This window comes from Blennius ocellaris (genome assembly GCF_963422515.1).
Source record: "Blennius ocellaris genome assembly, chromosome: 12".
Classification (NCBI taxonomy): Eukaryota; Metazoa; Chordata; class Actinopteri; order Blenniiformes; family Blenniidae; genus Blennius; species Blennius ocellaris.
The window spans coordinates 13,827,169-13,852,084 of NC_137661.1; the positions used below are offsets into that span (position 1 = coordinate 13,827,169).

Consider the following 24,916-nt stretch of genomic DNA (forward strand, 5'->3'; position numbering starts at 1 on the left):
GTGTGAGGGACACCTCCCAGGTGTGTCCTCCTGCTGTCAGTTTGGTGCACCAAAACACCCCGGAGACAAGAGAGAGAGAGAGAGAGAGAGAGAGAGAGAGAGAGATAATGCGCTGGTCTCCATAGGAACTTCTGTTTTGTTTTGTTTTTCCATCTTTAGTTCCTTAATTAATCTTCCTAATCTCCTTTTTATCTGTTTTCCGTTCTCACACATTTCTTGAGACTCCGAGGCACTTGTCCATTTTTTCTTTAACCTCACATAGATGCTTTGTTCCCTACATAGACAGTCACTCTGTACCCTCTCCATATATTGTATAGAAAATCACTCAAATTTCTCTTGTTCACACTTCACCACTTTTTCTTTGTTTGAAGTGGGCCAAATCAGTATAATGACGAAAAACCTTAAGATAACCACAATTCAGATTTCCTCTCTTTGTCTGGGTGCAAAGAGGCACGAGTACTTAGTGAAAAAGCTCATAGTATTATGTTACCTGTCATCAGATGATTCTGCAGCAGCTGGATGTATCAGCTGGGTGATGAGACTGAGTACAGAGAAAGATGTGGACAACTTTGTCACTTGGTGTGAGCAGAACTATCTGCAGCTCAATGTGACAAAGTCCAATGGCGCTGGTTGTGGACCTGAGGAGAAATATGTTGTCCTTGTCCCCTGTTTCCATCCAGGAGGACAGTGTGGACATTGTGGAGGACTATAAATATTTGGGGGTGTATATAGGCAATAACCTGGACTGGGTTAAGAACATTGAAGCCTTTTACAAAAAGGGCCAAAAGCCATCCCTTTTTCTTTTTTTTTTGAGGTGGCTGAGGTCGTTCAACATCTGCCGCACTATGCTGATGGTATTCTTTGAGTCTCCTCTTTGCTGTTGCATGCTGGGGCGGCAGGCTTTCCGTGGCATTAAGACTCTATAACTCCTCCCTGTGAATAGCTTTTGCTGTGTTTTTGTTAATTCTATCCTTTCTTTACTTCTCACCATTAGGGCTTGTACATTGTACACATTTTATCCTGTGTTATTTGATATTGAACTGTCTTTTCTATTTATTTGTGTGTTTTATTCTGTGTAGGGCAATGCTTAAAGGAATTTCCCTCTGGGATCAATAAAGTGTGTCTGTTCTATTCTATTCTATTCTATTCTATTAGGAACACTATTTATTTACAAAACCCGGCCCAGTTAACATATCCAAAGAACTGTATGCCTAAGTACACTTTTGGTCCTGAGAAACTATTTTTCTTATGTGTAAAGCATATAAAACAATTAATCTTGAAAAGTAAATGCATTTTGGTCATTATGCCATTTTTGATAATGCCTCCAGTGCAAAATACATTGAGATGTTGAACAACCATGTCATTTCTTTGTTGCTCTTACTTTCATTTTGAATTTTGCAGCATTCCAAAATGTAACAAATTGCTCAACTTTTAGCTTTAATTTGCAAGTGTGTCTCAATAAATCATGTCTGCTGGTCTTCCTCTTAAGGCCAATGTTTACTTCTGAGGACACACTATTTCTGCTGCCTCAGCAGGATTATCAAAATTCTCCCTGACGCTGTGGCTTTGATGCTAATGCTACTTCACTAACAAAGTGCTAGCTATAGGTTTCATTGCTGCATCAGTGGCCTCTTGGTTCAGCTCAGCTGAGTTACCTCCAGTACTGTGATTAGAACAGACTGAACAAACTAGGAATAGCAATTAGTTTCCTTAAAAAAGAAAAAAGTTTATTCTTTCTTTACACTTTACCAGATCAAACTTTCTGGTGGGAAGGTTTTGGCCCACCGGCCTTGTGCTGGACACTACCGCTCTAAAGAATCTCCCCCATGCACTCACTTCTGTCTCTGTCTCTTGGTATCACATTTGGTTCATAAGTAGTCCAGTCACCACTCCATTGATGCTGGTTAGCAGGTAAAAATGGTTTCTGTATCACCTTTCCTCAATGATTTGAAATCCTGTCTGCTGCAGGAGACCTTATTTTAGATTATTGATGAGGCTCTGCAACACTTTGTCTTTCCTTCCATCATGTGAGCAAATGAATGAAGAGGGCCAACACGTGAACAAATGGCCTTGTAACCATGCACTGATAAATGGGGTTGCGGTAATGTGGTATCAGTGTTTATATCCATGCATTCATTGCTGCTAATGTTGCCGTAATGACAACATAATCAACTTTCTCATTGAGCGTCACTACAGGGGATGATGTGGTGCTGTGTTCTCAACACAGACGTCAATTGTTACTGTCTGTTACCTACAGACAAAATGTTCCGAGTTTAATTTTGAACAATTCTATTCTGTAGTTTATGTACGGTAGTGTAAATTAATTTAGAGCGTTGTCAGGGATTCCTTGGGCAAGTTTCTAATCCGCTGTGTCTGTTTCTTCCAGGTGGTGAATGGCGGCTCAGCTGATAATAAGTTCGGTAACATCGCTCCGTCACATCCACTGAAGGCTGCTGGAAAAGAGTCATGAACAGATGCTTCACTCAGTTCAAGCTGCAAACTGTTTTCTAACTCTTTGAGTTTGCCTGTTCCTGGAGGGAGATGGAAGAAGGGATTTTTTTTTTCAACATTTGACAGCTCTGACCCACTTATCACACTCCAACTACCCGGGTGAATGGAAAACTGGGTGGCAGCATCTGAAAAGGTGGTTCACTGTTTTATATTCAGGGCCATTGATTGACTGACCTCCTGGTCTAATCAGCACTACACACACACACACACACACACACACACACACACACACACACACACACACACACACGCACACGCACACGCACACACACACACACACACGCACACACACCACACACACACGGTTCCTGGCATCTGCAAATGCTCTAATTAGCTCTGGTGTTTGTAACACTTGTACCTGACTCCTTGTGCAGTGACACAATACCCAGCTGAAACAGCTGAAATCAACTGTGTTAGAAGTCTGTCTGCTGTTAACTGCCTTTGAGAACAGTGACCTTCACTGTGATCACAGACATTTGGGTGTGTGTGTGTTTGCATTAGCAGCAAGCAATGTCACGTCCTGTCTGGTCTGATTGAGAGTGAGAATGAGAGCTGATGTGGCAGAGTGGCTCTGATAAATACACTGAAAAAGAATTACCGCCTGAGGTCAGACGCTGAAATAAGAAAACCGCTGAGCGTCATTGGACTTTCTTCGTCACTTTCTCAAATGTGTCACACAGAGTAGTCCATATTAATTGGAAGGCGTGTGCACGCTTGTGTGTATGTTTGTGTCAGAGGAGATTATAGCCAGAACTGACTAAGTCATGTCACATTGACTGACCTACATTTGATAAAATAAACAGGTCACCAGAGAAGAGAAAAATGTGTTTTCAGGACCTGCCATGATCACCATATACACATCTTAGATCCATCGATCTTACTCCAGGACCCGAGGGTTGCTCTGTATCCTTCTTACTTTATACTGACCTTCACAAATCAAACACTGTCTGCAATATAAATCTTGTAAACCAACTTCTCGACTTTTGCCTTCCCTTCAGCGTTGACCCTCATGAACACGTTCCCTTCCTTTTCCACACCTCCACCCAGCACACCAACAATCCAGTCAGTGTGTAAGCCCTGTCTTCGGGCTCCGTGGAGGATGAACAATGTTCCCACATTTGACTATGAGTTGCTGCTGTCCCCGGCCAGCTCCTCCCTCCCCGGCAGTCCTGGCGGTGGCAGCAGCAGCCCCCCTCTGGCCCTGGTTGGGGTGGACACTGAGCAGCGTACCGCCTTGGCTTTTGTAGGGCTCCTCATGCTCTTCCTGGTCTTCCTGCTGGTCAGGTGCTTCAGGATCCTGCTGGACCCCTACAGCCGCATGCCTGCATCATCCTGGACTGACCACAAGGAGGGACTGGAGAGGGGTCAGTTTGATTATGCACTGGTGTAGGGTGAAATGTAAATTTGGCATGGATGGGGGATTTTTGTTTGCACATTGAGACTATTTGAAAGCATGGGCTCGTTTAGAACTTAAGAATGGAGACAGTAAGTCATATTGTGAATGCACTGTACAAGTGGGGTTTACCTATATTTAGAATAATCCTGGTTCATATCACTGTGTAATGATGTACATACATATGTGACTGCAGGACATACACAACCATGAAAACTGTGGTTCAAATAGAGGCTCACCTTGCAGGCAAAACACTCACTTAACCCCAGATGTATGACTGCAACGGACAGAAATAATGAGCTGCACAGCTGCCTTAACCTGACCTAGTAGTCAAATATGCTAAAACACAGCAGCATCACTTTAGGGCTAGGTTTTCCAAACTCCAAAGCTCATCGGTTACAAAACACAATATGATTTCGGGACTACTCACACACACAACATAGCTCATGAGTCATGACCTCAAAGCACCCCATGTGTATGACGCAGGCAAAACTGAAATCAGAGAGTTTACAGTTCGGCAGTTGCCCCTTTAATGAAGCAAGGCCCATGAGAAACCATCTAAGTTTCAAGTGCTGCTCAAGGAGCACAAACACTCTTTATTTTTTTAAGCTGATTCTGATTGTGACACTGATCCTTGAGCCGCACTGCAGTTTCAAATGCTTTTTAAAGACCATGCAGGTAGTTTGTGTCACCATGAGACATTTTTCTGTGTACGTTTTTTGTGTATTGCTGTATCTATAACTGATAAGCCATATTTAAAAAAAAAAAAAAAAAAATGATCCATTATTACTGCAAGTAGAGTTTACGTTACCTGGTTGTGTCCTTTGCCTTAGCCAGCCTGCCAAGTGTCGTGATGAAGCAAACAGCAACCTGTAGGCAAAAACTTTATTTTTCTATTCTGGGCTCACGTTTTGGAGTCTCCTTTTTGCAATCTTTTCTCTTCCTTTTTCTGTATCAATCTTTAGATTGTGGATTTTTGAAGTAGTCATGCAGCTCAAGTCTTAGAAAGAGGCAAAGCGGATCACTTTGCTTGTTTCTGTTTTGTAACTGCATATTTTTCTGACTATCTGCTTTGTTTTTTAATACACTTAATTGAAACTGTAAAAACTAAATTCTTCTCTAATTTCCACTGATATCTCGACTGTGAAAAGGGTTGAAATTATTTATGTTGGGAATTAAATAAAAAGTCTGCTATTTACTTCTCTAACCTTTCTGTGTTGGCTTTGATTTTGTGAGTCATACTGCAATGGAGGAACTTAAAAGTGTGGAAAGACAAGGAATGTAAATCAGGGGGGAAATAACACGGTTTAACATATAAACCAACTTAAACATACATGAGGCTGAATACTTCCATGTTACGGCCTACAGTTACAGAAGAATCTGTCTGGAATGTATGATAATACATACTGGACTTTTGTGAACTGGTTTGGAAAGTCCAAATATAAGACTGCATGTTATTTGAAAGGAAGAGCTGACTAAATGACAAAGCTAAAGGAATTGCAGTGAAGTATAAAAAGCTCATTTAGACTTTCACCATGGGAAATGCCAAAAGTTAGGGTTGGGTTACGGCATGGCTTTACGCACTGCAGCAGTGGTAAATCCCAAAACATCAGTCATACTATACTCAAAGGCAAAAAGTGTCACGCTCTCCTAAGAAGGTTGCTCCCTACCCCTGCCATTGACAAAACAAGGATCGAAATAAACAAGAAGACAAAGATGAAAAATATAACCCACAATACTTTATTGTCATTTATGTCATAGGACAAAAGTTTATAATATTAATGCGAATCACTTAGATTTTTCAGACTGCCAATTTGTGTCAGAAATCTTTGGTTTTTTGTCTTTGCACAAGATGTTCCATCATGTCTGATCATTTTATAGATTTTCAGCTAGGAGTTGGAATACGTGTGGCTGGATGATTGTCATATCAGCTTTCTGGTAAGACTCCAGCTCCAGGTGTCAGGCCCACAGTAAACACCTGGAAAACTGAAGCCCATTCCTGTCTGTGTTGTGAAGTGCATGGATGCATTGATGCAAACAGGTTATGTTGATTCAAGTTTGTCATAGAAGCTGAGTTACAGTAAGCACACACAACTGTCTTGTTTAAGTGACAAACAAAAACAAAAAAATGCAAACAGGCAATAAAGATACATAAAGTATACAAAGGGTCCCGGGTTAGAAAATGATTATGTAACATTGTCTGGGCTGGAGACGGTGCAGCAGCCTTGACTGTTCAAAGAGAAGCATTATCATTACCTAGCACCATAGATCATAGCAATGTTTGCAAGTTTCTCATGGCAAATGTTCAGACAGTGTAAGTTTCCCCACATGTTAGTTAAGACATCATGGTGATGTTGATTGTCATGACAAGTTAAATGTTTTTGTTGATTTGCATGGTGAACAGAGAGATAAAAGGCCAGTAATCAACATATTAGCTTTTTTTTTGGTTTCTGCCTCAACAAAACAAAGTCAGGAGCACTTAAAGCCTTCATTCCTGGATTTACTGTTTTTGTTTTGCCTTGACATTAAGCCACATCTACATTTCACTTAAAAAATATACAATTTAAATTTGAGGAAGCAAGTTTGGTAATATTGGTTTTTCAGCATTGACACAATACAAAAGACATACACAACAACAATAAAACCTAGCAAAAAAAAAAAAAAAAAAAAAAAATCACTTTTGCAATCAGGATTCAAGACTGCACTTTCTTTGTACAGCGTAAAAGTCGGTATATTGTAGCACCTTTTTTTACTCTTTGAGAGAAAAAAAATCTGAGAGATGAAACATGACCTGATGGATATTTGTGTGTATTTTTCTGTGTGTGTGTGTGTGTGTGTGTGTGTGTGTGTGTGTGTGTGTGTGTGTGTGTGTGTGTGTGTGTGTGTGTGTGTGTGTGTGTGTGTGTGTGCTTGAAATGTGAGGTTTTGTGTTTACTTGTGCATGGTCACTCCAGAGCAATTCTTCTCGTTACAGCGTATCATGTCATGTACCTTTGAGAGTGCTACTGTATTCAGCCCTGTGTCTCATTGTGTTGTAAACTGGGCTCGGCCCTCAGACATCTAGCTTACATTGAAGTCAGAGAAGTCAGATCGTCAGCTTTGTGTCACTTCAGCCACCAAAATCTGGCTCTTGGTTAAAGCTTTATTCTCCCGAAGCATTAATCTTTAAGAGTAGAAACTAGAATAGGCTAAAAGACTTTGACAAATGGCAAAGAAGAAAAAAAAAATGGACTTAATTGAAAAAGGCTGGGTCTCAGGTTCAGAATCAGTGCACCTGAAGTCATGATCCCTTAAAGGACGAATATAATCTTGACCTGATTGTAAAAAGCCGAGGAGATACTCACAGGTGGGTTCCCTGCTCATGGTGGATGCTGAGGGACACTAGCACCCTCTTTTGTGTGGAAGACAGCATCACAGTATGGTACTGAGGTAACCAAACGTGACAGCACACACATGCAAACACACTAATCCCTGCTTCCTGCTGCCCAAGGACAGGATCAAAATCTGTCACGTATAGCAGAACACAGCTTGGTGTTTTCTCTTGTAGAAAAAAAAAAAAAGTTGGCATGCAGCTTCATAACAGAGTGCTATAGACTATCAAACCTGAACCATGCTGTGTAAATGTTGCAGTCCTTCGTGTTTACATTTCTTTTTCAAACAGCACAAATACATAAAATGACATACTATATTGAGAAGGGCAAACGTGACAATTCTTGATTCCCAGTGTTGTCATTTCAAACAAGATCACAGAGAGGTGAGAGAGTTCTTAGACCACTGTGGTGACAACCTTTTCCTAATATCCTTATGGTTTCACAATTTAGATCACAATTTTCCATTTAAATACAACCACATCTGCATCCAGTTATTCTGGACATTCTTTGCGTCCTCTGAAATACCTGTTTGTGTATTTCTTGTGAGGTTTGTTTGCAAAAGTGCTTCAATGAGTCACATTTATTAAAGGAGCTCGCTGTAGTCCAAGCCCAAAGACACCTCTCTGTTATCTCCTCCACTGATGCTCTCAGTGGAGAATGAGTGCTGGGTCAAGTAATAGAAAAAGGGAATAAGAGTCAGGGTAAAAAAAAACAAAAAAACACAAAACATGAACATATAATAACTTGAACAGTAACAAAGTGGTGGTAGTGTCGGGCTGATGGAGTCAGTCTTTCATAGCCCTTGATGACCGTCCCCTTGCTTGTGAGATGGTCCTGTGGGGCGACCGGTTGAGGAGTTACTGGATAAAAGAATAAAACTCAAAGGCCTCAGGAGACATTCCAGAGCAGGACTGTAAGCACACTCTGAGCTCAGTGCAGGTGGATGAGGAGCTTGATGCGCAGGGCTTCTCCTATTTCTCCTTGTCGGTAGTCACTGTCATGCTGTTCCTCCAGCTGGTGTAGTTTTCGTGGCCCGAACAGCGGCAGACTGGTAATATCCAGCCGGTAAGATCCTGGTGGAGGTGGCCTCTTGCCGAGACGGAGCACGCTCTTTCCGTCACGGCGCTCCAGCAGGCGGAATTGTTCGTTGGCGTTGCCGTGGGTTATGACATAACGCACGTGGTGCAGCAGGGGCTGCAGAGCGGGACGGAGCTCCAGCAGAGGCTCCTTGTTGAGCAATGAGGCCCGTGAGATGTTCAAGGGGAGAGAGTCCTGGATGTCCACACTGGCCATACTCACTGTGTGCTCCTGCAGAGAGGACAAGGGGAAAAAAAAAAAAAAAAGAATGACTCTGTTTGACTGAAAGTGGCAGGCACTATGACACACACCGAGATTCAATTTATTAACAAACTGACCTGGTTGAGTTCATTTCCATCAGCATTGCGCTTGTGTCGGGCGTTCTTTCCTCCCCCGTTGATCTTACATTCGTAGCAAGCCTCAGGAGACAGACTGTCATCTTCCTCGCCTTCTGCAAACTGGCCAGGGAAGCCTGAGCCTGTTAAGCAATGTCTGAGAAGAGACAAAGCAACAGAGGCCAGAGGGATGAGAGGCAAATCCTTCTAAACTCATCGCCATTAGTACATGGTAAAAAAAACAAAAAAAAACGTTTTTCTTTGATAAGATGTGACACCATGTTATTTCTAGAAACATTCCCTGCCAAATTTAATGTCAACTCACCCCTGTCCTGCTCTATAGAAACCTCCAGGGCAGCCACACAGGTAGCCTCCATCGGTATTGGAACAGCCATAGATGCAGGGGTTTGTGCCTGTGGAACATTCGTTCACGTCTTGGCAGCCTCCAGCGGTCTGCTCAAAGTCAAAGCCGGAGGGACACACACACTTGAAACTGCCCAGTGTGTTGTAACATGAGGCCCCGCCACAAACGGATCCTCCCTGACACTCGTTTTCATCTGCAGACAGAACGAAGTATGTATCACCACATGATGCATATTCAACACTAAAAAAAAACATATAACAATTTAACTACCTGAGTGCATTACATTTCATCAAAATAATGAATACTGACATCAAATCATAGAAAGATATCTTACAAATATAAATACTTGAATTAACTTAAGGGGAAAAAAGGCTGTACATTAGTCGTTGAGTGTATTGAGAGTTGAGTGATATTGTAAATAAAGTATATATGTAACTGCAGCTTGTCGCCATTCACATACAATACATTACAAGAAAAACCTCAAAGTCTATGTACTGAAAAGTCACAAACAATGGTTATAGCCTATCAAAATCTGAACGTAGTGATAAATCCAGATAAATTAAAATAAATATGTTAATAAACACATTTTTTCCCACAACTTAGAACCATTGACTGACTAATAACTGGATTTGGAGGGAGACAGTAACATTGGTATTGAGCTTTGTTAAAGGCCCATTATAAACATATTTAACAAAAAGTGTCATTAAACCTTGACTGAAGCAAATGTTGGTTTAGTTTGCTTGTAGTTAATTCTAATATCCACTTATATATTAGTCCAGGTTGCTTTAATTTAGACAATTTTATGAATACCTGTGAGCAGGAGTTTTGATTTACTTTCACAAAACATCCTAAATTAGGATTGTTTACAGATTTGTAAATGACAAAGTTTAACAAAGTAGCCTCCAAATAAGTCTTTTTTATGTACAGTATGTGTGGTAATACGCCCAGTGAAGCCTCTGATCTGCCCACTGATTGAGTCACAGTAACTTACCCACACACTGGTTCCACTGGTAGTGCTGCACGTAACCTTGAGGACAACCGCAGCGGAAACCTCCCAGCATGTTCTGGCAGCCATGTTGACAGCGGTGGTTACTGGTGCATTCATCCACGTCTGAACAAAATCAAAATAAATACTTACACACAGACCTTTTACATGTGCAAGGCATCGGTAGTTACAACTTATGCATGTCGAGACCATACATCTCCATCCCTTTTGATGAAAAACCCCTCATCAGACAGTCTTCCACATGTCCCACATCACTCTCTTCCATACAGCGAATGGACTGTAAAGGATGTCTGCTCACCCTCACACTCCATGCCTGAAGTGTCCAAGGAGAAACCCTTTGTGCATTCACAGTTGAAGCTACCAGGTGTGTTGACACAAGATGCACGGGAACCGCAGGCAGTAGTCTGACCTGAACACTCGTTGTTATCTGCAAAGTTAAGATGAACAAAAAAAGAGAGCTTATTTTCTACTGTTACCTTTTAAAAGATTTATTATATGCTAAAAACTATATTTTCTGTTTCATCTCTCTTTAAAAAAAAAAAAAAATCAAAATCAAAGTAAGCGAGGAGTGTCTGTGGTTTTCTGTCTTGCACTCACCAATGCAGGCGGTTTGGTGCTGAGTAAATCCAGGTGGACACTTGCAGGTAAAACCTCCGATGGTGTTGACACAGAGGAACTGACAGTTGTGCTGCTTTGTTGAGCACTCATCCAGATCTTAGAGAGAGACAGGGAAGCAGACATTACAATGACAACTGACTTATTCGCTTGAATCAATGAAGCATTAAAATCACACTGACATGAAGTCATTATTGCATTTGGGGGGAGAATTCATTATCAATTTATGAAATCATTTATTATCAATTATGTATTAATCAATTATTAGAGGAGCAAATACTTAAAGTGTGGAGAAAGCAACATGATACTAAGATAAGTTCACACAACAATGATCATCAAAGAGCAACAGACCTTTGCAGGTCTTTCCATCCGGCTGTAGGCTGTACCCTCTGGGGCATGAGCAGAGATAGCTACCCTCTGTGTTTTTACACAGGAAGTTACAGGGCTTCGGCGACAGAGCACACTCATCCATGTCTGAAACGTGCACACAGGGAGAGAAGTATTATGAGGCGTAAACTAGCGCAAATGTTTTAAAATATTGTATAATATCCAACCTAAAATCCTTTAAATATTGAACATTTATGAATTCAAGAAAAAGAAAAAAAAAGTAATATAATGATAATGAGCATTAGCAAGACAGAAGTCAACGTACCAACACAGGAAGTTGCAGTGAAGTCGGTTTTGTATCCGATGTTACAATGACAGCGGAAAGATCCAATGGTGTTGATGCACTGACCGTTGCGACACAGATCAGGCATTACCTGGCACTCGTTGATATCTGAACGAAGAGCACATTTTTAAAGTACACACACACACACACACACACACACACACACATAGGCACAGATGCATGCACGCACATCTTTACAAAGCCTTGGTATTGTTACTAAACTTCTTACCTCTACCGTCAGTGGTGTAGCCGGGGCCCAGTGGGCACATCTTCTTGTACTGAACAGTGCCAGGGAGAGGGCAGAGCTCACACTGTGACCCCCAGCCTCGACCTGTGTTGCAGCAGCACTCCGACTTGGTCACACTGTTCCTGTTGGTGGATGACTGCTGGCACATGGTCTGAAGAACCTCACTGAAACAATAGCCCTTTCTATTGTCTGAAGAAGGGTCAAACGAGAGTGTATTGAGTTATGAACTGAAGAACATCATGTTCCATCTTGTTTTCTAAAGCGTCTTCGGGTTGTTGGAAAATAGAGACCGCCGTGAATACAATGTTAACTCCTGCAGTTTTAATTTTTACAGTCTGTGACAACAGCCTTTTAAGCAGTAACACTCTTACCTAAACACTCAGTTCCAGTGGAGCTTGGCTCGAAGCCATCATTGCACTCGCAGCGGTAGCTTCCCACTGTGTTGACACAACGCCCATTCTTGCAGATGCCAGGTTTGGCCCGGCACTCGTTCAGGTCTGAAAGTGTGCATAAAAAAAGTCACAAGGATGAGAAGAGTAAAATGGAGGTATAATACAGTTACAACAACATATATGGAGGAGGTGGTCGAATTTGTGGTGTCTCAAAGGTCGGTAGTTCAAGCCGCAGCTTTGGCTCGTTATGTCCCGAAGAGCACATGGGTTAGATGCTGACTTCCAGGTTGGGGCTCTTGTAACTACAATGTGCACGTGTTTGTGCGCGTGTGCGTGTGTGCGTGTGTGCGTGTGTGCGTATGGATAAGTGAGTAAAGGACTTTGAGATGGCTCATGTACTGAAAATGCACTATATAGGAGAAGTTGGCGTACAATATATGTGAAAAGGCCATGTTGAGGCAAGCTCTCTCTCTCTTTCACTCTCTCTCTTTCAAATAAAAGCTTTCACTCACCCATACAACCTTCTCCATCTGGTCGGCGCTGCATGCCAGGAGGGCAGATACACATGAAGGTACCAATCAGGTTCTTGCAGGTCATGCCTTTGGAGTCACAGTCATCCAGACCCTCTGAGCACTCATCCTGGTCTGATGAGACATTGCAAGGAAAGGTCAAAGTGTGAGAATACAAAGGCAACAATATTCTGCTTTGAGTACAATAAAGTGTCATTACTTACTGTAGGGTGCACAGAAATGAAGCAAAAAAAGACAAATACCAGAGATTAGCAGAATAAGTAATGGTACCCATTATGATCTGATGGGATTTTCTCACTATGACCTCACTATTTTCACAAGATGAATCATCTGGTGAATAGATGCTGAACAAACGAAACTTAACTGATGTGAATATGATAAAAATGAGATTATTCTTTGGTCTCTCACCTCTGCACATGCGCTGGTCATCTCGCAGTACGTAGCCAGCAGGACACATACACTCATAGGATCCAAAAGTGTTGACACAGCGGAAGGCACAAAGCAGAGGATTCTGGGAACACTCATTGATATCTGTGAAGTGAAGAAAAAAAAACCTCAGGGTGGTTTAAATTGAATTTATATTGGCTTGAAGAAGGTTTTCCTGCAGAAATATGGATAATTGCTACTGTTGGAAAAAAACAACTGACCTTCACAAGTCATCATGGGTCCTGGCTCGAAGCCTTCTTGACACGAGCACTCAAAACCTCCCACCACATTGGTGCAGGTTCCATTTCCACATGGATTTCCAATGGAACACTCATCAGTGTCTACAGAGTCCAGAGTGAAAAATGAATGACACACAAAGAAGTCAATTGTTCAAACTAGGCCTTGATACTGCCTTTAGACTTTAAAGACCTTTATTAGCATCTCTGCAGCTGATCAGTTTTGTCAGGAAGTAAACAGTCAGAAGACACAAAACTTTGAACTGATTGTTCCTAATGATTGGACTTATATTAGAGATATTACACCTCCTGCCATTGATACTTCTTGAATGAGCACAATGTTGTTGTTTCATGATAGATTCTCGACATATAAATGTATTCTGCAACTACAAAACTATGAGCCTGGTATGAAGCGACACTGGTCAACAATGAAAACTCTGTCCATTCTTCACTGTGAAGCAGCAACAACTATCTCACCGACACAGTTGACTCCGGTGTAATCCAGGTTGTAACCGAAGGGGCATTCGCAGCGGAAAGAGCCGTCTGTGTTGATGCAGATACCATTCTGACAGATGCCCGGGTTATCCAGACACTCATTCATATCTACATGAAAACAAAATATAGTCAGCCGCCAATTACAACAATATGGATAAAAGAAATAGATCAGTGTTGCAGAACATACCTTGACGAGCATCACCGAGACCGGGCAGAGCTCCATGACCATAAGGACAGAGAGTGTCAAAAGCAGCTGCAAGCAGATGAAGAGAGAGTTTTAGTTTTCACAAAATAATGCTATTGTGTGAATGCATTAATAAAAATGAGACTAACTGCGTTACACACCATCACTCAACCGCGGGCACAGCTCACAGGGAAGTCCCCAACCCTCTCCAGGCATATTGCTGCAGCAGCACTTTGCCTTGGTGGTATTGAAGGCTTTGGGAACGGAGCACTTGCCCGCCTCGAATTTGGTGAAACAGAAGCTCTCTCGGGTGTCTGGGAAAACAAATGTGAAATGGGCATGAGTTTAATGCGTGGCAGAGTTATATTTAAATTCATTCTTGGTCACATGAATGACTGAGTCCAAATGTTAACTAAGCCTGTCTCACCGTAGCAGCGCCGTTTGTTGTCAGACAGAACAAAGCCTGGTTGGCACGAGCACTGGAAACTGCCGGCAGTGTTGGTACAGGTGCCAAACTGGCAGATGTTGGGCTCCACCTCACACTCGTTGATATCTTCAAGGTGAAAAAAAAAAGAATGAATAAGGAAGAGGAAAGGAAGCGTGTCTTTTCTAATGTTCAGTTATGAGTGTTTATGAAGACTGAACAAGACGGTTTAAGTGGGGAGCGGTTCGTGTGTAGTGAAGTGATTCTGTCACTCGATGTGTATCTTATTGTCCTTACCTATGCACTGGTCATTTTGCACCTCGTAACCAGGAGGGCAAATGCATCTGAAGGATCCATCCAGATTCTGACATGTTCCTGGAGAGCAGGTCCCAGGCAGACTCACACATTCATTGATATCTGTAATAATAAAACAAAAACAAATCCATTGTTATCAAGCATCCTGTGTGACTAAAAAAACAAATAATAGCTCAAAGCTTGCGTTTACATTTATTCTTATTTCTGACTTACCAACACAGTTCTTCCCATCGGGTGTATTCTCGTAGCCCTCATGGCAGAGACACTGGAAGGAACCGAGCCCATTGATGCACTGTCCATTCCTGCACACCTGCCCCTGGAGGGCACTGCACTCGTCTATGTCTGTTAGACAAATGTTCAGATCACTTTAGTTTAGCAGACAATCTTATTCTAGATACGGGACGATTCCAGCAATCACAACAGAATGGTAGACAGAAAATGAAAAACTGTAAGTGCATAAGAAGTTCTAAGACATAAGTATTACTGTGGTTACATTTTTTTTTCAGTGAACAATACAAAATGTTTATTTATTTTATATCCAAAGTCAGTACAACAATAGAAGATATCCCAAAAAATATGTGCATAACAAAACAAAAAGCTCAATGGTTTTGGCTTGCTGGATAGTAACCCGTAAGAGAGTCATACCCATGCAGTCGTTGTTGTGTGTGAGCTCAAAGCCGGGGAAGCAAAGGCAGTTGTAGGATCCCACTGTATTTTTACAGGTACCGTTGCCACATGGCTGCCTGTCACACTCATCAATGTCTAGAAAGCAGACAAGGAAGAAGGAAAATTATTTTATATCTAATGCATTATAATATTCCCAGTGATTATCTGTTAGTTTACACACAATGCAGGGTTTTCGAAATTTGACTGTGGTTCTCACCCATGCACATGGTCTGATCAGCAGTAGCTTTGAAGCCATTATGGCAGAGACAGCGATAGCTGCCCTGTGTATCAATGCACTCTCCATGGCTGCACACGTTAGGAATCTCTTGGCACTCATTACGATCTTAGAGGAGAATAAAGAAATACAGGTTAGTTAAAAAAAATTATAATACCACAAACAACTGCAGACATCAGTCTGAATGCTAAACTTTTAAACGTTATGAGGAGGATGGCTATTACTAATGATGAGACTTGGCAAAACTATTGTTCAATTAAAATCTAGAAAGCAAGAATTCGCATGGCTTTGTAGGTTAACAAATGTCCTCTAAATGTTATTTGGTTTCCCACTCTATTTTTCTCACATTTACAGCATTATTGTACCGACATCCTGCCTGGTATCCTACAATGGGAAACCGCAGTAAGGCCCTTCAGATAGGCCGGACTCACCCACACAAGCCCCACTGGGAGACAGCTTGAAGCCCGGCGAGCACTCGCAGCGGTAGCTGCCTGGGATGTTAATACAGTTGGCGTTGCGTTGGCACAGGTTGTCCCCACTGTTACATTCATCGATATCTATGCCAGAGGAGGAAAGGAACAGTAGACGTCAATCTCAGACTGGATATCTGTCAGGTCAGCGCAGGCTGTCAGCATGTGGACAACAGGCAAGAGAAAACCAGTTTGGCTCCAATACAGTTCAGGTAGTCGGTGGCAGGTTCTGGATGAATGATGATTTTGACAGGTGAGCCCATTCAGAGCAGCTATTCTTCACTTCACAAGGACATACAATATTTCACACAGACAAAAACAGCATTATCTCTACTGAGTGCAGTACTTGTTCCACTGTGCCATAGTGTGCATTTCAAAATATGGACCTGCATCTGTTAGTGTGGTGCAGTGAAGACATACTGTATCAACTATTTTCGAATCTGTATTCAGGTTTAATTTAAAAGCACTATTGTTTCAAAAAAAGACTTAAATAAATGTAAAACTATCTCACAGTATGACATTTGCTTCATGTTACCTGTAAAAAGCAAATTTTCACAAAAAAATAAATAAATATAAATTACATAATGGAAAACAAATGGAGAAACAAAGCAGGAATTGTTTTTGTTAAGATAACTAATGTTCTGACTAGCATACTACAGAATACATAATTTCAATATGAATTCAAATTGAATGTGTACTCAGTCGCCACTTGTGGTTTTTAGAGTAAATTGTAAAAGTACTTGAAACTGCAAATGTCCAATAACACTACTTACTGACATTGATTTTTTTTATTATTTGTAATTCGTTACTTGCTCCAATGGACTGGTGCAACTTCAGAAGAAGAAGAAGGAAAAAAATAACCTAAAAGCAGTTTTGAGTAAGTAAACTGAGAGGAATAAGTTGATGTCCTTTATATTATATAACACAACCTTGACAAAAAGAAAAGAAAGGCTGAATGAAGATTGAGGGTTACCTTCACAAATGAGGAGTATGTTGTTGTAGCTGAAACCCATTGGGCATTCACAACGGAAGCTGCCGATCTGGTTGATGCAGACGCCATTAGCACAGATACCCGGAATCTCCCTACACTCATCAATATCTGCGAAGAGAGCACCACCAGATGGTATCACGCAAATGGCAAAAATGAATTTGTTGAAATCTGACAGATGAATCTTGGACTGACTGCCAGTCTTGACCTTGTAACCATCTTACCAATTGGCTTGCCAGTGTGGATGTCAATGATGAAGCCAGGTGCCTGGTTACCACACAGTAACTGATACTCAGCTGAAAAGAAAGACCAAGGGTAGTCAATTAAATATATAAACAATGTAATGTTTCAACAGATGCTCCACGTTTTTTTTCTTCTTTAAATTAAAACTCACATGTTGCAGGAGTAGGACAGGCTTCGCATGGCTTGTTCCAGGCTTTTCCCACATTGTAGGCGCAACAACACATCTTCTTGGTCATGTTGAATGATAGTTCATTCTCACACGTGTCGTTGAAGTTGCGGTAACACACACTCTTCCTCATGTCTACATTATAGCCAAGAAAAAAAAGAGATTCAGTCATATTTCATCCGACAGTACTCGGCTTCTGGGTATATCACTGAGATACACTTTGTGTTTCCTTGTTTCCCTTCATGGTTCCTTGTGGTACATTCATTAATTAGTTCATGTTTTAGTTCGTGTCTCGTGTACAACTGTCTCAAGTGTGTTGTGTTGTTACTCTTGTGATTGTCCCATGTTGCCTCTCAAATCCCAGTGATTGTATGAGTGCAGTCCTCAGTCTTCTCAGTTGGTCTGTGGTCTTAGTCTATTTATCTAATCTGGCACTGGCACTGTACATATATTTTTGAGGAATCAATTTGACAACAATTAGGCCATTTTTTTCAAGCCCGTGTCCCCAACAAAACAAACCACAAAATATGAATACAGCGGATACAATTTTTTGAAATGCAACTCTGGTGCTTTGACCTCCAATGGAAGCTTGCAGAAAACAGTGGTCCCTTTTCACCAAATTACTTGAACCCCTGAGAGGGTTTTATCACTTCTGGCCACCTGCTTGGCCCAAAAAAGAGCTTTGACACCTTTGAATGTCAGCTCGGCCCCCCTAGGGACTTTCTCATTTGCACCTCATTGACCATTGGAAGCACCCTGGAGGAGTTCCCCTCGAAGAGTTCGCCACTGGCCCATTTCCCTACTCTTTTACAGGATTTGTCGGCATCGTCCACCTGCTCAGGCTTCAGAGAGGCTTTGTTGCCTTTGACACCTGCGAAAGGTGAACAAGCCTCTTGCTTTTGACACCCAGTTGGCTGTTGGAAAGGCTTTGTCACCTCAAAGAACATACAGGGAGCTTTGTCCCCCCCCAAATATTGGCACTTTTTGCACCTGCTCAGCCCTCTGATTGGCCTTGCACTGTCAGCTTTGACCCTGTTTAAGAGGGGCAAAATCACTTTTGGCTCCTGGAGTACTTTTGTTACCTTTGTCCTCCCCACCTAGCCCTGGAGGAGCTTTTTCACCTTTTGGTCTCCAACTTGACCCCCTGGAAAGGTTTCTTTGCCCTGTTCCACTGCTCGGCCCAATCCCAAGGGGAGCTCCCTGCTTGGCCCTCTGAGGCGTTTCGTAACCTTTTCCTCCCTTCTCAGCTCTGCCCGAATGGAGTTTTTCCCTCTGGGGGCCAAAGGCAAAAGCCTTTGCCTTTGCTGTGAGTCTCACCTGTTTTGTTATCCCAATTGTATTATGTAACATTGTCCCTCAGTACATGTCTGTATATACAGTTATTGTGTAGTCGTCAGTCTTGTCGGATTGTCTGTTTATAATCTGTTAACTTCCACCCTGTTTTCTGGCTCTTTCCTCCTCCGGCTTTGAGATGACCTTTTTTTACTTTCTTCTTCAAGACAGTTCTGACTCACCCATGCAGTTGTTTCCTCCATTGACTTGCATGTACTCAGGAGGACAGACACAGGTATAGTTGCCCAGAGTGTTATAGCAAGTCCCAGGTCCGCAGATCCCAATGTGAGTTGTGCACTCATCAATATCTGCAAATAAAGACACAGCAACACAATATATCTAAAATATGGAGTAACACCAGGATAGTGTCGTCTCTCTAATAAGTAATCGTTATAATGCATTAAGAAGACTGAACAGACTTCATATATCAGTTCTTACCCTCACAGATGCGAGTCTCTTCATTAAGATAGTAGCCTGCTGGACACTCACACTGGAAGCTGCCAAATGTGTTAACACAGTTCCCACCCTGACAGAGACCAGGTAGCTCCTGGCACTCGTCAATATCTGAAATATAATTGAAATTAATAGATCCATCAATGTCACTGACATATTGATTTTCTTTGTAAGGTTGCACTTTTATAATACTGAAGAGCGGCCAAACTTCTAGTGCTTTGCTGGCCAACTTATGTTGAGCTACAAATGATTTAGCACAGGAGAGGATATCAGAGGTTTACCTTCCAGGATAACGGTAATGGGGTTTGGTCTGAACCCTTCTCCTCCTGGACACAGAGTCTTGTATTCCGCTATAAACAATATAAGCACATAAAAAGTTATCAGCAAGCTTTATTGCAGAGGGAGAAGGGCCAACAGTGATATTTTTTTTCTCTATAAAACAACTTGGAAATCAAATTGAATATCTCAATTATTATACGTCTAAGTCATCTTTTGGGAAAATATCACAAGTAAAGGTGATATGTGATACATACTGGAGTTGGCAGCAGGGCAGAGTTCACAAGGGTTTCCCCAGGCTCCTCCCAGGGAGCAACAACAGGAAGCTCTAGTCACACCCACTCCGATCTCTGCACTGCAGGAGATTCCTCCGTCACCTCGAGCAAGGATGTCCAGGAAACAGTTTCCAACACGGGTGTCTGAAGATGATGCAGAATTGTGTGTGAGTCAGAAGTGAAATGAACAAGATATGCACTGTACATGATTTACAAATTATATCATGCTGGGTACCATTTACCAGCTTTACTTTCAGAGGACATCTTTTGAGTTAATAGCTAATGTCATTGTTGTGTGTGAGCTCAAAGCTAATTATCACATAAGAAATGGTACAAGTGCTTGTAATAATAATATAATTATTATTTTTAATGTTCTTTCCCCATTATTCCCTATATTAAAACATGTGTTGATGTCAAACATGCCATGTACATGAAAGTGATTAAGTCTGCTGAGTCACATTTTTGGAAAAGTATAACACCACAACATTATTTTTACTTTAATTTCCAATATGAATAATGAATCATTAACTAACACATCAGAGATTTCCTCAGTCAACTGTTACGTTAAAGTCTTTTTGATATACAAAACTCAGAGCTTAATAATTGGTCACTTATTGGCGATTAGAACTGTGAAATCATTGATTGTTGTGTTAATTAAAATAAGTGTCTGTGCTACACTTGACTTTCACAGCATGTGTGAATGTTGGACGAATGTGAGCACTGTATGCTTTTAGTCAATCAATAATGATTTCTCCCATGTGGTATCACACTTGGATGTTAATGCTTTTTGTGTGTGACTCACCAACACAGCCTACACCAGTCGGGTTGAGCTCAAAGTCAGCTGGACAGTTACAGACGTAGCTTCCTGGTGTGTTCACACAAAGTCCATTGATGCAATTCACAGGGTCCGCACACTCGTTGATATCTGCAGAATACAGTGAAACATGTTTTGAATTGTATGAAGGTTTTAGTGTATTGTTCAAAAATATGCAGATAACAAATGAAAAATCATTGTGAAACAATAAATAGTAGAGAAATACATTACTAAATAAACACATTTTCAAGCAATAGCCACACGATTGACAGAACATTTCCATAACAAAAATCTAAATACTCAAACTAAAAGTTATAGCTGAATTCCATTTGGCAATTTAAATTAATGCAAATAGCTGAAACTGTTTATGGTTTCTTAGAAATATTTCAATAGGTATTTTATTCTTCTTTCATTCTAGCTAATTATATAAACATTTGTTGCAGTTTTATTTGGGTTTGGTGAATGAAATCCAGAAGTAACATGATCTGTAAACAGAGGTCCCAGAACTCAAGGAACCTTAACTGAACTATGGAGGACTGCTCTCGATTTCAAAGATACCATTACTAAAATAGTGCACTAACCAGTGCAGTTTCCTCCACTGCGGTCCAGTTCATAGCCATCATCGCATACACAACGGAACATCCCTGGAAGGTTCTGGCAAGTTCCAAACACACAGATGTTCTGGAAATTACACTCGTCGATGTCTGAAGGTAAACAACAAAGAGGGAGTGGATGTTAGGTGAACAACTTGAATCGAATAATTGAACGACAATAACATGAAGAAGATTAAACATCTCACCTTGACAAGCCTTGCTGTCTTCTGTCGGAGTGAAGCCCATCTCACACTCACAGCGGTAGCCTCCAGGAGCGTTAAGGCACTGGCCGTTCTCACACAGGTTCACGTTGTCTGCACACTCATCCATGTCTAAAACCAACCACACCAATGCATTTTATCAGCTTGGTTTCAATTCAGAGATAAACATTCATCCAGGGCCATTCTAGGAGTCTTACCAGAGCATGAAAAGCCATCTCCATTGAAGCCCTCTTTGCATGCACACCTGTAGGATCCTGGTGTGTTGACACAGTCTGCATTAGGGTTGCAGTTGTGATCCTCTGCAGAGCACTCATCTTGATCTGCAGGATGGGAGGTAGAAAGGTTAAACTTTATTCTGGAAAAATATACAAGCATTTCAACACAATCAGAAGGTAAAATTTTCTACTTTCTCATCAAAACTCATGTCACAACATGGAACTGGACTTGCGACAATCTGAATGTGTACTCACCCACACATTTGATACCATCTCCCAGCCAGCCATCTCGACAGCGACATTTGAAGCTTCCAGGCACGTTGATGCAGGCAGCATGCATGTCACAGTTGTGAGCTCCGATCTCACACTCATCAATATCTGAAAAATTAAACAGCACCAGTTAGCCGGTTAACAGTGGGTGAGACAAGGAGAAAAAGAAGTAACAGTAGCAGTAGCAGTAATTTACTGTATGTGTCATAGTTAATTTTGCGATGTTTTACAAAGTTGAAAAGAGCCTCAATGTAATTTCTTATCATTACAGACCACAGGAAGTATTCTGTATTCATGGTATTCAAAAAATTAATTAATTAATGATGTCTTACATATGGGCCTCCAGCTACTGTATGCATGACTGAGCTGTCTGAATACGCAACTTATTTATGGACATGGCCAAGACTCTTCAGAGAACAGCTTGACCCTCTGATTCGTGTGTGCATGCGCGTGTGTGTGTGTGCGCCGAACCTGTGCAGCCTGTGGATCCCTTTTTGACAAAGTATCCCAGTTGACAGTGGCAGATGAAGGAGCCTTTGGTGTTTTCACAGTCACCATGGAGACAGATGTTTGGGTTCAGATCACATTCATTCACATCTGGACAGATGATGGAGAGAAATACACAGATTGCATGAGAATCTTCTCACCATGGAGATTAAAATGATATTAAATGGGTCTGACAGACCAAATCCCAGAGATGACTAGAGGGACACAAAAACATCTAAATTTAAATCAGACACTGAATTAATAAATTAATGTGGCAGACAGGTAAAAATACCAAAATCTCACGAGGGAATCAGGTTTAAAAATGTTAGCATATGTTTCAAAATATAATAATGAGTGTTGGTATTTGCATTTACCAATACAGGTCCTCATGTCCATGGAAGCCATGAATCCATCATAACACAGACAGCGGTATTCCCCGGGAATGTTGGTACATTGACCTCCATCGCAGATGTCTGGAGTCTCTTCACACTCATCAATATCTAATGATACAACAGAAACAGCAGTAACATTGAGAAGATTTGACAAAACAATCTACAAATCCATCCAAATGTAATCAAATTCATCACATTGATTTCCCCCCCCCAAATTTTCAGAATACCAACCATATTGAAAGTTTTTTTTTTTTTTTTTTTTACCTGAACAGGTCCTGAGATCAGGCATGAGTGCATAGCCCTCACTACAACTGCATTCGTAACTCCCCTCCGAGTTAGTGCAGTGGGTCTCACAGCCTCCATTCATAATGGTACACTCATCAATATCTGCAAGAAGAGGTCACAAATGTATGTATTTGGATAAATAACAAAGGAAAATGTAAATGTTAACACTCCGAATGCATGAAAAAGAAAAATACTATGGGATCGAGTATTTCTTTGCACCAACGCAAGACGTTACTTACCTACACAACCCTGTCGGTCTGGTGTGGCCTGGTAACCAGTGTCACAGGAGCACTGGTAGGTTCCCGGCATGTTGACACACTGCCCATTCTTGCACAAGTTGTCGCTCAACTGGCACTCATTCACATCTGACCCGCAAAAAAACCCCCAAAACAAAACACAATGAACATTAAATTACGCTCTAAACATAGAGATACACTATAGTAACTGCCAGTTTACCGCTGTGTGAATGTACATGCAGCGTGTGTTGAGATATACTGCATTACCCACCTTCGCAAGCTGATCCGTCGCTGCTCAGTGAGTGCCCAGTCGGACATTCGCACTCGTAACTCCCCTCTGTGTTCAGGCAGATTCCTCCACGACACAATAAGGGGTTCCTCTCACACTCGTCAATGTCTGTTCACCATGAAGGAATGAGTGAAGAGAAGGTACGTTTTTAAAAGTATAGAAAAAGTAAACACATTTAAGACGGATTCAAAGAGTTGGTAAACTACCAAAATAAACTACACTGACTTTGTGTGTTTTAATATTCTTTTTATGGGCGCATGTCGGTACGTCAGGCTTACCCATGCAGTTTTTCATCATCATGAACCCGCTTTCATAACCGTCGAAGCATTCGCACTCAAAACTGCCAGGCGTGTTGACACATGTACCATGACCACAAAGATCAGGGGAGATACGGCACTCATCAATATCTGAAGCACGAGGACAAAAGACAAGTTACAACTCACTTAAGTTTTGGTGATGTGCAAAAATAACCATTTATATTTATTTGTAGTCACTGTCACTCGGTCGGCCTTTTCTTTAATACCTGTGCAGTTCCTCTCCTCAGCAGTGAGTGCAAAGCCGTTGTTGCATCGACACTTGAAACTGCCAATGGTGTTTCTGCAAGTTCCATATGTACACAAACCCTGGAAGACCTTACACTCGTTCACATCTGGAGAAAAGCAGAATACATTAGTAAAGATGCATCATTTTATCATTATAGAAAAAAACAAAAACAAAAAGCCAACATTTGTTTTACATATTTGTAAAATTGACCTTCAGAAAAGATCAGAACAAAGAATTTTGTCTCAAATGGTACCTTTGTAGAAAGGCCTGCCGGTCAAGATGTCTCCTCTGTTTGCAAAGCCATGTCCTCTGGGGCAGATGGACCTGTACTCAGGTGTGCCTGATTTGGGACACTCTTCACAGTCGATACCCCAGGCAGCACCCACTGAGCAGCAGCACATGTCCACACGGTATCTTCCTGGCAGTGGTGCACCACACTCGTCCTCATGCCACTTCATGTAGCACTGCTCACTACGCATGTCTGGAGAAATTCATCACAGAAACACCCACAAAACACAAAGTCATCGATCTCTCTGGATTTTGGCTTCGGTTGTTTTACATTTTTTTTTCCATTAGCTGATTTGCGATTACTCTGCTAAGATCTTACCAACACATGTTCGGCCCGTACTGTCCAAGGTGAGACCCTCAGCACACTCGCAGCGGAAAGAGCCCTGGGTGTTCACACATCGGCCATTTGCGCACACTCCGGGGAAAACCTCACACTCATTTATATCTAGGGAGCAGGACATTATAATGAGGTGACACAGAAACAGAAACAATCCCAATCTTCTCAAGAAAAAGAAACGTGCACAGAGAAGTTTAAAACTAAATGACAATGATAGTCAATGCGAGATGGAGATTTGTCAATGCAAAGTCA

At 41.5% G+C, this 24,916-nt stretch overlaps 2 protein-coding genes across 2 annotated transcripts in view; one reads left to right on the forward strand and one right to left on the reverse strand.

The window, feature by feature from the left end:
- The first annotated feature begins 2,585 nt into the window (after positions 1-2,585).
- ctxn1 (cortexin 1) lies at positions 2,586-5,024 on the forward strand. Its single transcript, XM_080506847.1, has 2 exons — positions 2,586-2,644; positions 3,510-5,024. The coding sequence occupies exon 2, from the start codon at positions 3,521-3,523 to the stop codon at positions 3,899-3,901; it is 381 nt and encodes a 126-aa protein (XP_080362973.1). The 5' UTR covers positions 2,586-2,644; positions 3,510-3,520; the 3' UTR covers positions 3,902-5,024.
- Positions 5,025-5,623: 599 nt separating this feature from the next.
- Positions 5,624-24,916, reverse strand: part of fbn2b (fibrillin 2b) — a 64,533-nt gene continuing 45,240 nt past the window's right edge. The window contains exons 22-64 of the mRNA XM_080506021.1: positions 24,647-24,772; positions 24,293-24,520; positions 24,020-24,145; positions 23,775-23,903; positions 23,479-23,604; positions 23,211-23,336; positions 22,951-23,073; positions 22,669-22,794; positions 22,280-22,405; positions 21,794-21,916; positions 21,521-21,643; positions 21,309-21,434; positions 21,091-21,213; positions 20,498-20,620; positions 19,678-19,839; positions 19,426-19,494; positions 19,130-19,255; positions 18,874-18,999; positions 17,345-17,494; positions 17,175-17,246; positions 16,936-17,061; positions 15,924-16,049; positions 15,475-15,600; positions 15,237-15,353; positions 14,805-14,933; positions 14,574-14,693; positions 14,280-14,405; positions 14,014-14,166; positions 13,856-13,921; positions 13,651-13,776; positions 13,159-13,278; positions 12,920-13,042; positions 12,494-12,625; positions 11,961-12,086; positions 11,572-11,778; positions 11,325-11,450; positions 11,024-11,146; positions 10,655-10,771; positions 10,356-10,484; positions 10,043-10,162; positions 9,013-9,244; positions 8,691-8,844; positions 5,624-8,583 (exon numbers count right to left, since the gene is read on the reverse strand). Of these exons, the coding sequence (XP_080362147.1) occupies positions 8,206-8,583; positions 8,691-8,844; positions 9,013-9,244; positions 10,043-10,162; positions 10,356-10,484; positions 10,655-10,771; positions 11,024-11,146; positions 11,325-11,450; positions 11,572-11,778; positions 11,961-12,086; positions 12,494-12,625; positions 12,920-13,042; positions 13,159-13,278; positions 13,651-13,776; positions 13,856-13,921; positions 14,014-14,166; positions 14,280-14,405; positions 14,574-14,693; positions 14,805-14,933; positions 15,237-15,353; positions 15,475-15,600; positions 15,924-16,049; positions 16,936-17,061; positions 17,175-17,246; positions 17,345-17,494; positions 18,874-18,999; positions 19,130-19,255; positions 19,426-19,494; positions 19,678-19,839; positions 20,498-20,620; positions 21,091-21,213; positions 21,309-21,434; positions 21,521-21,643; positions 21,794-21,916; positions 22,280-22,405; positions 22,669-22,794; positions 22,951-23,073; positions 23,211-23,336; positions 23,479-23,604; positions 23,775-23,903; positions 24,020-24,145; positions 24,293-24,520; positions 24,647-24,772 (5,861 nt within the window). The 3' untranslated portion in view covers positions 5,624-8,205. The remainder of the gene's footprint in view (positions 8,584-8,690; positions 8,845-9,012; positions 9,245-10,042; positions 10,163-10,355; positions 10,485-10,654; positions 10,772-11,023; positions 11,147-11,324; positions 11,451-11,571; positions 11,779-11,960; positions 12,087-12,493; positions 12,626-12,919; positions 13,043-13,158; positions 13,279-13,650; positions 13,777-13,855; positions 13,922-14,013; positions 14,167-14,279; positions 14,406-14,573; positions 14,694-14,804; positions 14,934-15,236; positions 15,354-15,474; positions 15,601-15,923; positions 16,050-16,935; positions 17,062-17,174; positions 17,247-17,344; positions 17,495-18,873; positions 19,000-19,129; positions 19,256-19,425; positions 19,495-19,677; positions 19,840-20,497; positions 20,621-21,090; positions 21,214-21,308; positions 21,435-21,520; positions 21,644-21,793; positions 21,917-22,279; positions 22,406-22,668; positions 22,795-22,950; positions 23,074-23,210; positions 23,337-23,478; positions 23,605-23,774; positions 23,904-24,019; positions 24,146-24,292; positions 24,521-24,646; positions 24,773-24,916) is intronic.

What these genes read in the sequence shown, in the direction of transcription:
- ctxn1 (XM_080506847.1), top strand. Translation starts at nt 3,521, where the DNA reads ATGAACACGTTCCCTTCCTTTTCCACACCTCCACCCAGCACACCAACA.